At 40.5% G+C, this 14,626-nt stretch overlaps 1 protein-coding gene across 1 annotated transcript in view; it reads left to right on the top strand.

The window, feature by feature from the left end:
* Positions 1-14,626, top strand: part of dpp10 (dipeptidyl peptidase like 10) — a gene marked incomplete at its 3' end in the record, with an annotated part of 171,372 nt that overhangs the window by 89,460 nt on the left and 67,286 nt on the right. The window contains exons 4-5 of the mRNA XM_083996620.1: positions 9,043-9,137; positions 9,236-9,310. Of these exons, the coding sequence (XP_083852746.1) occupies positions 9,043-9,137; positions 9,236-9,310 (170 nt within the window). The remainder of the gene's footprint in view (positions 1-9,042; positions 9,138-9,235; positions 9,311-14,626) is intronic.

Genomic DNA, 14,626 nt, shown 5'->3' with positions numbered 1-14,626 from the left:
TTTGGTCCAGAGACCATCAGATTTTACCGCGGGAGGACTTTGGGGAGGACACGGTGTTGCTCCAGCTGAAGACCGGGCGGACTGTCGGCTGAGAGCTTCCGCAGCGCGGGTGAGAGCAGAGCAGCTGCAGAGCAGCTGCGCTGCATCTGCATGCAGAACTCGTTTGCAGAAGCCGAGTTATGATAAAAACTTCCAGATCATGAGCTGTCATGTGACTTTGATCGTCATCTATTTCAGTTCTCCTCGTCGTAGAGTCCCCAAATTTACATATAATGTGTATTAAAGTGTCTATTTTCATAATTTAAAAAAAAAGCAAAAAACGTAAAATTACGTTTTCGGCACTCAACGCATGGGAACGAAAAACGAGAAATTACGTGGTTGGCACTCAATGAGTTAACAACATCACAACTCCTCAGCCTTTAAGAGTGTTTTATGTTTTAGGGATGGGCAATGATTTTCATATAATGGAATACTCATTCAATGAAAAAAAAAAAAAAGCAACATGTGGACTTGACGTTTTGACGAGAGGAGAGTGGGAGACTTCATCCTCGTTTAGATCATAGATGTGCTCTCATTACGTGACGAGGACTTGAATGGCGCCGCTCGCTGTGATGAGAAGCGGGACTCGGGACCAGACCGCTTCGGTACGGATCGTCACAACAGTCCGTTCTTCACGTTAAATGACGGGCGGCTGTTTTTCAGGTAGTGATTTAAAACGACGGGCTGGTGCTACCGCTTCTCCACGTCTCATTTCAGAGAGAGAGAGAGAGAGAGAGAGAGAGAGAGAGAGAAGGGGGGCGGGCGCGAGTGTGCGGGGCTCATGCAGACTGCACTCTTGCTGATGCATGACGAAGGTGCGTTCAGGTACCGAAATGTGGTACCGATTGACTTTATGTGAATCGATACTCGGTACGTTGGTGGGAATTCGGTCGGTACCAAAAAAGTACAGAATTTCGGTACCCATCCCTAATCCTACAACCTTTATCCAATGAGGAGAGAGAACGGCATAAAGGGGCGGTCCTCTCTGTGTGTGCAGCCAAGGGATGCGCGTGAATGTGGTGACGTACGGACGAGGGCGGGGACTGATAACTCCATCGGCTGACGAGAAGTTAGCCAAAACCACCGGATCGCTTACTTCTGCTTTAATGTGTCTAAAAGAGTTAAAAAAAAAGAAAAGCACGGAACTGACTGCAGGTCTGATCTCCTCTGGTAGGTTTATCCTAGTCCTGTGTCCTTTTGTCTTCAACCTTGGAGTGATCAGTAGTGAAGCCTACCATGGGATCTCAGGCTTCTTCCTGGATCACATGGAGGGACCAGCCCAAGCAAAAATATCTTGTATTAATTTTTTTTTTGCTTATTTTTGGAGATGCCTTTTTTCCAGTGCAGTTTAAAGCCACGCCATTGGCTTTTAGTTTGTAGGTCTATGCCGTGACCTACAGTGTCAAAAGCAGCCCTGAGTTTTCATAGGGATGTATTACTACTATATTATTACATCACCTGTATCTACCAATATATGCTTATGTAAAATGTGTAAATAGACATATTTTACAGTGAACACCACAGACAATAATAGAAGCTACAGCACAACTATTGAAGTGGTATAACTGCTATAATGAACTATGTCAATACAAATCATATTATAAACACAAAACCTCAATAAAAAGTGACAATGAACACCAACGTGTAGACAATAATGATAAAGTGAACTGTTGCGTATCATGCTGCATTTCACTGTCCTCTCAAACAAAGACACCTCCACCTTCACGGTCACGGTGCAGAGAGCTGAGCTTTCATTGGTTGTGACTCATGCCGTCCTCCTCCTCTAAAAACACAGATCGTGTGTTATTTTTAATTCGCTTCTCTTGTTTTCCTGACTGAAAGGCAGTTTGAGCCACAACATTACATCATTTATCTGCCAGGTGCCAACATCAAAGAGCATAACATAAAGACACATCTTGAAGGAGTGAGTTTAAACCAGACCGGTTCTCCTCCTTCACCCAGGTGAATATCAGTTTAGAAGACACACGCTGCAGCGGTGGCACGTGGCGCCGACGGTGACCGTTACTTAATCCACACATGTCCTACCTAAGCTGCAGAGTTAAGCTTAGTTGGAAAAAAAAGAAAAGCCGAGAAATTTCATTATTCATGGTGTTACAGACGTACGGCATTACTTATACATTAGAGTCTTAGCTTGTTCTTTTTCAGCTACAAACCTTTCATTATTTAAGGAGACAAGTGCAGAGCAGAGCAGAGACCTATGGTGATGTTTTAAAGATCACAGGAATGAGTTCCTCTCATAGACGTGCGCTGATTTCACTGTTAACACCTCTGGACAGTAAATTATAATGATCAGGCTGCTTTAAAGAAAAGACATCACTTGAAACACAAATCTTCTTTTGGTGTGTGGGGGGGGGTAGAGGTTTTACCATTCTGTGTTCTATTGTTATAAAAATTTAAAGCAAACAATTTTGATTTAGAGCATATTTAAAGGTCAATGACATGATGCGGCCCAGTGTCAGGTGGTGTAACCAGCATTCTCTCTTAAAAATCTTGACTATATTCAGGAAAATAAATCTTAAATGTGGAATACGTGTAATTCACTTTTGCAATGCAACACTATGTGTCTTAACACATACATCATTTGTCACATTATTTAGGAAAAAGTGATGTTTTTAGGATATGACCTGCTCAGCATTGCCAAATTAATTCAAATTTGAAATAAAAATATATACTTTTGTGAAAATATAGAGCAAAAGAATCTATTTTAATTTAATGTTTTCAGAAGAAAGTATAATCTGTATTAGTAAACTTAAATCCACTGTAGGTGGATCAAATATTTAAATGTATAATTCTTTTGTGGCTACACCATTTGACATTTTCAGCGCATTTAGTCTGACTTTTGTTAAAAATTATTCAAATGTAATTTCAAATGACTTAAAAGCAATATGGATATACTGTAAAATGTACATAACACATCTGATGCATGTTTTTAAAGGACTAGTTCAACATTTTGGCAGACCTTTATTTGTCAGTGCAAGCTATTTGTAGAACGGCGGAGCAGAGCCGCGAGCTGCTCAGAGCTACTGTACATTATGTTGAACTGTACCTTTTAAGACAATTTTTGAAGATATTTCTGGATTGCGCATTTTGCCATCCCTTATTTGTCACTGACCCTTAAACCACAGATGAAGTCCTATACTGTAGATATTATACATGGATTAAATATTCTCTGCACCACTCGAGGAGATATTTGATGATTCTGGGAGGAACTCTGTGGATTTACAGTGAAGAGACCGAAGGGTGCAGGGGGAGCGACACCCAAAAGCGGCCCGGCCAGCTGTTTGGGATTATCAAGAGTTCAGTAGAGACAGCTGTGTTTACTCGTGAAGGTCTTGATCACTGCTGTAACCCAGACACGACCCTCACACCCCACTACAAGCACATAGCCTACTCTGTCCAAAATGAGCCCGTGGTAGAAGATTAGGACTCACACTCACAAATTTATTGGAAGCAAACACTTGGCTTTTCTGAGTATTCTGAGAACAAAGAAGGAAGTCGGATGATGTAACGTAAAGAGCCACAAAGTAGACAAAGAATCCTATTTTATCAACCAAAGGGCTTTAGATTGACATACACTTTTTATATCCCACACACACTCACAGATTATACAGTTCATGGATGAGGGATTTGCCCAGCAACACTTTGACATGCACACCGGTGGAAGTGGGAATCAAACTATCACTCCACCTTCTGATAACTAGATGAACCTCCTAAACCAAAGTCTCTGATCGCTGTTCAGTTCCTGTTGTAACGCTGCTGCTTTTATCAGTATGTGTCTCAATTCAGCGACCACATCCTTTGGAACATCTGAAGACTGAGTGCATCACAGGCCAAGGCCGTCCCATTCCTGAGTCTCCTTCAGATGCAGCTGATGAATGTAGCCTTTATCTCCTGAATTTGAAGGACCGATTGTTGGATCTTCTACAGCCTCTCCTGTCCTACAAAGCATTTACATGAGTTTCGAGTATTGTGTACAGATGAGAAAACATCAATTCAAATAATTAACGTTTTAATTTCACTTTTAACATTCACACCTTTGTGTTTATAAGTCATTATAAATGTGATGGTCTTCTCTAGTCTCCAGATAACTCCAGTTATCAGTATGAGTAGCCTAATATTTTGAACGAGCTGTGGATGTTGAGGTTGCTAGGCAACCGATGCCGGGCATTGGGTAGGCCTGGAGATGCAGTGGGCACTCCGTAGGATTGCCTACGCTACATTCACCTACGGCCTGTTGTGCTCCACAAAGTCTACAGAGGATAACGTGTATCATATTACAGTTATGAAGAAGACTCAGGGAACACACACATGGGGATAAGTGACATATCACTGTTTAGCTTGGAGTAGTTGTTGGTATTCCCTCACCTACCTGTGACATTTACACAGAGACAGACAATAAACTTCTCTCCCACTGTTTTTAAGGAAATTCTACAGAAGCTACACAAAGACTGACAGAAACAACATCAGTGGGCTGCTAGATTTCTTTGAGATGTATTTTGTAGTAACAAAAACAAATCGGTGAAATGCATCAAAGTACAAGTATGTTAAATTTAGTAGATGTCGTGTAGGAAAGTGTGGAAGTGTAAAAGTGAAGGCAGTAGTAAGAGGGTCCAGCACACAGGGAGATGGAGAGAGAGATAGTCAGAGACTGTCAAGATAGAAAAAAATCAGACAAATAGCAATTAATTGAAAGATAAGGTGGAGAGAAGATGAGCGCTGGCTTTAACAGTCAGACATTGTGAAGTCAGCAGGGAGGTTCTTTCAGAGTGAGAGGGGGGTGATGGGAAAATACCCTGCAGCCAGCTGACATCTTCTCAGCTCTGGGGAGCCCTGTTCAGGACGGAATAAAAAGGTTTAAGGAGATCAGACAGGTACGAAGCGGACCGACAATTTAAAATTTTGTAAGTCATCAGAAGCACATTAAAATGTGATTTGACACGAACAGGGAGCCAATGGAGGGAAGCTGATTTTTTTTTAACTGCACTATTCAGACACATTTGAAGAGTCGGCACAGGAGAGTCTGGCTGAGTCAAAGACGTGGCCGAGACAGAGGTGACATCGTACCTTGAAAGCAGCAGTATAGAATATGATATGTCAGAGCTAGTGGTGCTATGTGGACAAGTTAAACATGGCACACTGCTGTTGAAATTGAAAGACTCGAGGTTTTTACACAGGGGAACTAGAACTGAAGGAGCCGTCATGTATTATATACATTTAGTCATCTGGCAGAATATTACACATAGGTCTAATAAGTGAGCAGTGGACAGAGCATTGATTTTGCAGCTATTTCACTCAAGATAAGACTTTTTATTGTAAGGAAAATACACTTGTCACAGGAACAGAGTGTAAAAGTGAAGGTATAAAATAAGATATAAAAGTCTAACAAGAAGAATGTAAGAAGACAAACTATAAACTCTGCAGGTGAACCACTTATAGTACTATTCTCAGCTGAAACCACCTTGACTGTACTGAGGTCAGTCACTTTCTGTGCATATACTATCCAGACCTGCTTTTTCCTAAGAGTCTGTTGAGCTCAGATTGTCACATATGGTGTGTTATGTTTTCTGTTATTGGGGGGGGACTCTTGATTGTCCATAGGTTGATAGATACCGGGGCTGAAGACTTTATTATGCATTACTTTTAATATTTAATATGTCTCGCAGCAGTGTATGCCACATGTAACTTAGCTCAGACTCACTCTTTCTCATGGCATTTACAAATTCACATTCTGGTGAGAAAATATTTAGGAAAATATGCCCATTTAAAATGAATCCTTTTTAATCATCCTCTATTGGCTTCTACACATGTGTGGTGGTGACTGCATGTCGGAGACCCCCACTCCACACCACTTTGTTTTGATGTTTTGGTGTAGTCGTGTCATTTCTGTGCGAGAAGTCGGTTTGCATGCAATTAAATGTGATTTATCCTAAAATTACAGGGGAAAATCGTCAATTCTTAGTATGGACATTTACCTTTATAAAAACAAGCTACACATTTAATCACAGATTATAACTATGATTTTACATGAATTTTTATGTAATTTAATAAAACAGAGAAACACGCTGAAAATTATACAGTGACTTTTCATTTAAAAAATGGGAAATAACTGTAATGTATTATTATAGACATAATCCTTAAAATAATGGTTGGACTGTGTATTCACAAGTGATTTCTGTAATTTAACAGGCCTTTTTACACTATTTAAAAAAAAAAGTAGTTTATTTTATAAAACTTAGAGTTATTATCCATAAAATTAGGATCTTTTTTACAGTGTATATATACAGTATCTCAATCCATCCATGGCTGCTGTCTGAACTCTGCACTAAATAAACCACCGACTAAAACGCACCTGGAGGAGCCCAGAGAGCTGCTGTTGAGATGAATATGAAATAGTGGCTCTACTCTCTGGATCCATCTCATGCTGTGGTGTGATGATGATGGTGATGATGCTTTCAGCTCCCATGCAATCAAAGCCAAACTCGCTACAACGACTGTGCTAATCAAACAAGATCACGCAAGTATGAGATCAGGAGTCATCACAAGCAATTTCCATTCGACGCGTGGTCTTTGAGCATCCGAGCTCGGAACAATCTTTGGTCTGCGGTCCCCGGAGATTCACGCACACTGGCTGTCTGATATGATGATGTCTGTTACTGTGATGGGCCCACAAGGTCAGAGGAGGAACAGTGATGTCTGGCAGGATGAGAGCAGACTGACTATTAATACAGATCTATATTTGGCCATGAAATAAATCATTGAATAAATAAACAAAAGGCTTTCTCATTTGTTAGTTGATGAGTTTTATCTCTCACACCGTTTTAGATCATTTGATTTGAAACAGGGATGGGAGGGGGGAGGGAATATTGTCAGTCATTGGTGATGACAGTATGTCTACGTTTTCATAGTCTGTTTCAAAGGTTGATGAAGTGATTGTGAAACAGTCAGTATAAGGATTCCTGTGTTAATTCGATTTCATTCTGAAGCAGCTCTAGGTTCTCTATATTAAAAAGTATTCAGTCCAGTGAGAAATACACAGAGCCTGGCTACAGATATTAAAGGGATACTTCACCCAAAATCGATAATTCACTAATCAGCTACTCACCGTTATGCCAACGAAGGGTTGGTTTGGAAATCCAGGGGGGGTCCGGCTGGCAACGGATTTTCATATAATGGTGGCGGATAGTGCTCACTTTTGAATCGTCCAAAACACACACTATGAACAACTTTTTCATGTGGCAGCTTCAGGACACTTGGATCAGTACAGACCAGCAGTATTGGGGGTATTTGGATGTTTCATAGTGTTTGTTTTGGACGATTCAAAAGTGAACTCTATCCGCCGCCAACTCCTAAAGTGTTTTGATAACTCCGAAAGTTCTCCAAACCCTTCCTTGGCATGACAGTGAGTAGAAAACTGGTGAAATATTGATTTTGGGTGAAGTATCCCTTTCAGCCTTAAAACCAGCCGTATGGACCTGTGATGTCACAAAAAAGTTTTCACCGCCCTCAGTCAGGTCCTAAGCCCCGCCCACCTGGACCAACCATCCAACCTTGCAGGATTTGCTTGGTGAAATCTAAGTCTTCATTGGCTCACTCAGGAAAAGTAGATAAATGAAAACATGAATAAATGAAGGTGTTCAGAAATGGCCGTTTGTCCTGTTTGACGCGCCTCCTCCTACAAGTTTCCACGAGTTGCCGCACGAGTTTACCTGAGTAGGGAAAACAAATTTGATCGGTGTGTGTGTGTGTGTGTGTGTCTCAGACGTTTGATTGACGGATGACGGATCCAATATCAGTGGCTGGTGAATTGTGAGCAACAATGCGAAAAAAAACTACCCCACTTTCATCCTGGATTCACTCGAAAATAGAGTTTGGGCTACATCGTCTGATAGAGGAGTTATTACACTAATTTCATGACCCAGAGTGTGCTCAAATTCAATTTTTCTTTTCTGTACACCTTTAAAACCACCATCACATTTAGATCAACTAGGGGTGTCAGAAAATATTGACACTGAAATATTACAATATTCCGTCTCATAATACTGTATAGATATTCAAAAGCAGTGTATTGATTCTTTTATTATTAGCAATTTACATGCAAACATTCACAGCAGTGGTTCATTGTATGCTCAAGCGTAACCTAACTCAGTAGAGTTGACTTTTGGTTACAGCTGGCTCCAGCAGATTTCAAAGCTGATGTGTTGTAACTTTTGGCTTTAAACCTGAGGAAGGCAGTAAAGACTGGGGCAAGAGCTAGTCTGTATATGGCAATGTATCTGCATTGTTGCCCCTGTACCATGATACGTATCTGTCACCAGATTCTTGCGACTACACCCCTAGGATATACACACGCAACATGTACATCACAGGAACACAGTGTATTCATGTTGAGTCGTTTCTGTTCTGTACATGTTTAGCATGTGTGTGCACATACAGTATTCACAGTGCACACATTTGTGCAGGTTATTGTGTCGACAACTCGCACTATTGTTCATGACAGTGCACCATTCCGTGACATTTGAGGCGGGCTACGTTTCTGAATGTTTGGCTTTGACACGAGACAAACAACAGTCACGTCCAACCAGTCCGGCTCAGTACAAAAGATGTTTTCCATGGCTGCGCCGCACAATGCGCTTCCATCAATACACAACATGCCGTGTTACCTGGAAGATGAAAAAAATGCTCTGTGCTTTGTGTCTGTCTGGCAGTGAAGTCTCATTTTTGATTTTCACAGTTAATCACATTACATCACAGCCTGTTTGTCTGTCCGCTGCACTGTTAGCGTTATTTAATTTGAGGGAACAATGAGGCTGAGACAGTTTTTGTTTTGAATGGCATCTTTGCAATTCTAAATAGATTTCAGGATGGCTGCTTTGGACTGTTCCTGCTTTGAAGTTTTTCTATGTGCTGATTTTTTGGGGACCGTTTTCATTATTCAATTCCCTTCAATTTTTTTTTCTTTGTTCTGTCTCTTTCTATACACAGACTCGGAAGTCATCTACAGGAACAGTGACGGCCACGTCATCAAGTTCAACATTCACGCTAATGAAACAGAGATTGTCCTGACAAACACCACATTTGTGAGTAAATCTCTGTCTTGCTCATTGTGTATACATCATTTTTCACAGTAAAGTGTTTACTCATCATGCTTTCTTTACGTCTTTCTTATTTCCACTAGATAAACTTCAATGTGGCCAAGTATTCGGTCTCCCCTGACCTGAAGTATGTTCTCTTCGCGTATGATGTGAAACAGGTACAGTAAATTCTTTATCAGCACCTGCACAGTGGTTCTTATTGCAGTATAGTGTCATGCAAAAGTTTGGGCACCCCGGTTAAAATTTCTGATTGTGTTAATGTGCTGCTTTGTTTCCCCTTTTCACTCTAAAACTGTAGAAAACAAAAATAATACACTTATATTGCTTAAAATATTGCAAAACAGTGTTTCATGTTTAATTTTATGCCTTTTGGAGTTCATTTCATCTTGTTCACATTAACAGTAATTTTAACCAGGGGTGCCCAAACTTTTGCATGCCACTGTATAAACAGACACTTCTGATGTTTCCATGTACTGTAATTTAATTGTATTTGCTTAAAGGGATAGTTCAACATTTTTGGCAAATTGGCCCATTGCCATACTCCCTATAGTCATAGCAGTAGGTGCGTTACCTTTATTTGTCGGTGCAAGCTATTTTTAGAACGGCGGAGCAGAGCCGCGAGCTGCTCAGAGCTATGTCACGCTCTGAGATAAAACGGAACGTTACGCGACAGAGTTGTTTTAGAGGTAAATGCCGAGACTGCTTGCCGAAAAACTGTCCCTGAAGGCAACGTGGACCAGCTGTTTTACATGAATTTGCCTCTAAAACAACTCTGTCTCGTAGCATTCTGTTATTATCTCATAGCGTGGTGAATGTGCAGGTCACAACTTGTCCACCAGAGTGTTGTGGAGTTGTTGGATTGTGTATTTGATGAGTTTGATGAGGGAAACCAAGAAATCCCATGATCCTCCGTAGTGTAGCTCTGAGCAGCTCACGGCTCTGCTCCGCCGCTCTAAAAATAGCTTGCCCCGACAAATAGAGGTAACAAACCTACTGCTATGACTATAGGGATTATGACAATGGGCAAAATCGCCAAAATGTTGAACTATCCCTTTAAACTGCACTTTTTCAGTACGTCACTGTTGTTATGGAGCATTGTGGAGTAAACAGGCGGCTTCCCGTGTGCGCATTCAGGGTGCAGCAACTATTTTGGCGCTGATTGAAGAAGTTTGAAGATATTTTAGGTTGAATTAGCAATTTTTAAAGAATTCAATGACAAAACAAATACACACCTTTTGTTCTCTCTCTCTCTCTCGCTCTGCCCCGAAATCCATCATGATGAATACCACTATGACAGAATGAGGGACTCTTTCTCACAGCAACATTATCAAACACACAACATGCTAACAAACACTATTGAGGGTTTTTGTTGTACAAAATGACATTGGCAGACAGGAGAGAATAGGATGATTGGATGTGTTTGTTGTCTTGTTATACATGTTTGCTTTTTATGTTTTTCACTACTTGCTGTGAAACAAATTGCCCCTATGGGGATAATAATGTTTCTTGAACTTGAACTAGGAGGTAATGTTACCTGGCATTCACATTTAGAATTATGTATCCTGTTCTAGTAAACGGCTTTTTGCACATCGTTGGGATAAATACCTTACTACAGAGCAAACAGACACTCAGATTTACTGTTTCCCTTTTACTCCACCTCCTCTCTTCTTCTTTCCTCCGTCCTCTGTCCTATACAAGCACCAACACCCTGATTGTTGGAATAGAGCCATTTATGATCATTTCTCATTTACAGAGTCTGAGCTGTGTAGGTAGAGCAGACACACACCTTGAGTCAAATTATTACATTAAACAACAAATGTATTTACCAGAGAGTGTCTGTCATAACATGTGGAAGTGGTCAGACTTATTTCTCAGCCTCAGCCTTCTGATGCTGCTGTACATAAACCTGGCTAATGAAACACTTAATAGAGTGTAGTAATGATGTAATGACTGACAGTAAAATACGCATTACAGACTTCAAACACTCACACACTGCAAACAACCTATAGTGTAGTACTGTGCAGTATTTTCAAAAGAATACTGTATGAGCCACAAAATGTTATGCTTTTTGTTTGCGCTCCAGATGTCATTCATTGATGAATAGATGGGTGTGTTTTTTCTCTATGCTTCTTTTTTCTGCTCTTGGTGGATGGAACAGGAATAGAGTGAGAGTTGTCAAGGTTTCAGGGAGGACTGGACCTAAAAGCAGACTCGGGGAAACAGGGTTCTGTGGCACACGGGGCATGGACATGGCAAACAAAGCAGACGATCAGACAGAGACAAAGGGAGACACTGAGGCTAAATACACAAGGGAAGACACAGGTGGTGCAATCAAGACAGGTGAAACACATTAGGTAATTAAACGAGCAGGAAACTTGACAGGAAGACAGGAGACACAGACTTCAAAGTAAAACAGGAAACAGAAACACAACAGGGAATAAAAGACACCAACCATGACACACAGGAAAACAGGACACAGAACTTCAAAATAAAACAGGAAGTAAAGACACAGACCATGACAGGAGTAAAGCGCTGATATTATTTTCTGACCGTCACTGTTCTTCACCATTATTATTTAATTATTTAATCCCACCACATATTGTTGTGATATTCTTTTCTTTTTTACAATAGCTGCTTGCTGTCGTTGCTGTCTGATTTTTTTGTGCCATTCAATGCCCTACTGGATGCGTCACAAAGATGAGCTCAGTAACTCTGTCAGCAGCATTGACACTGAAAGAGTGTTGCTGCAAATACCATGCAATTATCTCACCTCTGATAATACACATACCAACACACATGATGCAGCTAAGCATGTTGTTGGGAAAAATGTAAAACAATGTCAAAACCTCCTCTTTGTATCTCTAGCTAGCTCAGAGTATATGTTGATATGTTGTATAGGCTGTGACTTTGACAACCTGCATCTATTGGCTCATTGTTTTACCTTAGTTCTGTGTTGTTTTAAACTGGAACTGATGCGGCGTAGGTTCTGAATTTTTGGACACAATATGCATAAAAAATTTGTATTGTGATATTTCTTCCGTTCTACTGATCTACACTGACGTGTTCAGTCTCTCAAATGTCCATATGAAAAGCTTTAGCAGCACCAGTAGCTGTTTACCTGCTAGCACTGGGCGCCAAATACTGTGTTGGGTGCCACTGTGAAATACGCTTCTCCTTCTTCTGTTTTCTGGAGGATGTCAAACAGCTTGTTGATGCTTTAGCTCCACCTCCCTGTCCGTGTGCTCACTCTCAACAAGCGCAGACGGATAAATTCAGTTCAGTGCTCAACAAAATCAATGAACAGCTTCACGGCAGCGCTCCGCTGTGTCCGTGTCAATGGGAAGTGTCACTGACGGAACGACTTTGTCAGTTACTATCGTTTGAATGAAAAGACCATAAGTTAACATGATGTTAGATTCAATACTGTGTCCCAGAAAGGGAATTTAGGATCATTATCTGGCCATATTCAACTGGATTCAATAGATTCAAGTGTGTTCTTATATTCTGAATGGCCCTGCTGCACCAACGTTTAGCTCCAGCCAGAGTCGAATTGAATTACATTTTAAAAGGTTAAACGGAGATACATAATCCTCTCTCCTGTCACTCACATCTTGTATTTAACTTGGTTTTAAGAGAAGAAATCCTGGAGTTATGATACAAACCCATGTTGAAGAATATTGTTGGGGCTGAATAAACATCTACACCGTAGTCTTTTGGAGCTTAATACATTTTGACGAGGGCCGGCGTTGGGGGTGATTAAAATTCCATTGTGGCTCATGTGCGAGTGGCAGGTCACATTCATTCACTAACAGAGCAGCGGGCCACGCTCCTACCATACTGTAATTACCAGCTTTCCTTCAGAAAAGAGTAGATGCAGAATGAGATATGCAAATTGGACCCTTCACTCTGGAAGAGATCAACTGCGAGGATTAGTGACAAGGCGATTAATCAGAGCTGATTTGCATATTTTGCATGAAGGGTCGGACTTACAATTTGGAACAATAGACCCACAAGTCAGGCTTATGTGTTGGAAGAAGGGAGTTGTTGTTAAAGGTGTTTTAACTGGAGATATATTTGTGGTTATAAAACCTGAAAACCACCAGTGCAGTTTAATATTTCCTCTCTAGGGTTTCTCTTTGCAGCTCTAGTAACAAGAATAGATTTAGATTTCAGGTCAACAAACCCTGTTTGGTTGGATGATGGGATCAGGTGGGCGGGGCTTTGGATATAGCTATGGCGACTGATTTGTTGTGACATCACAAAGTTAAAGGAAGTCCTGAGTCTGACAGCTGGTTTTCAGGCTCAATTCTGAACACTGGTCTGAGCATTTCCCTGTGGACTTTGAGAGGGATAGAGGTAGGATATATGTTTAAAGGTGTTTCAGTTTGTCTAACTCTTAGAATTCAAAATTAATATTAATTTACATTTAACCAGCTAATACAGCTGGAGGCTGCACTTGCTTGTATGCACACGTCTATATAATGTCTATATAAAAGCAGAATGAAAAAAATAAAACAAAAAATAAGAGAAAACAACCAACATTTATGTGGTCTTACTTAAGTGGGTCTTACAATTAATTAAGATAAAAGATAAGATAAGATTCCCCTTTGATATAAACCTACAGCTGTAGCCTAACTCTGACAGTCTCTCTACATTTCCTCAGGACCATCTCTGTAAACTGAAATACACCACTGATGATCGAAAAATCCATCAATTTTGGTTTCTGAAAAATTCTTTGACACATTTTTTTCTTTTATTCCAAAGTATTATCAGACTTGACCCTTTATACCCCAGCAGCAGCTGGCTAGTGAAGTGGTGACAGCTCACTCCTCACACCACTTAGTTCAATTATACAGCAGTAGATATTTTGAGAGCTACTTCATTTCAGGTATAAGAGGAAAAAAATGGAAGAATTGCAAATGCAAAAATGAGCCCTTGTAGCCTGTCTGTGAGTCTACACCATCTGAGACTTGTCTGCCTGATGATTTGACATGTTGTCAGGAGGATTTTTGAAGGCAAAAAGTAAAAAGCGGAGGAGGAGTTGATTTAGTGACCCATGAATAATGAAGAATGCGTTGCTGTGCATTTCTCTCTCTGGAGCCTCGCCAAACTTGTGATGAATAATTAATAACACAATGAACACGGCACGCAACATCTCCATAGACTGCAACACAGGGAGAAACCAGGCTTATTTGATCAGCCTGTACAAACAGTATATTTCCCTTACTTCCGATTTTTTATTCATATTGAAATGTATTTGTTTTTGCTTGTCCTCTGTTACATCTTGAGGTAATATATTGTGATAAAAAAAGATTAATGTTTTTGCACCGTTCCAACAGTTTAATAATTTTAGATCGTGGGCTTCTGTAATGGTTTTAAATCATTACATGACAAACAGTGTAGGAAGAGCTTGGCCGTCACCAGGCAAAAACCGGAGGATTGGAACAACCACACTAATGGTCCCCGTCCAAAAT

Source organism: Trachurus trachurus (genome assembly GCF_905171665.1).
Source record: "Trachurus trachurus genome assembly, chromosome: 21".
Lineage (NCBI taxonomy): Eukaryota > Metazoa > Chordata > Actinopteri > Carangiformes > Carangidae > Trachurus > Trachurus trachurus.
The sequence above is the reverse complement of the archived record's forward strand: the minus strand, read 5'-3'. Positions and strand labels throughout refer to the sequence as shown.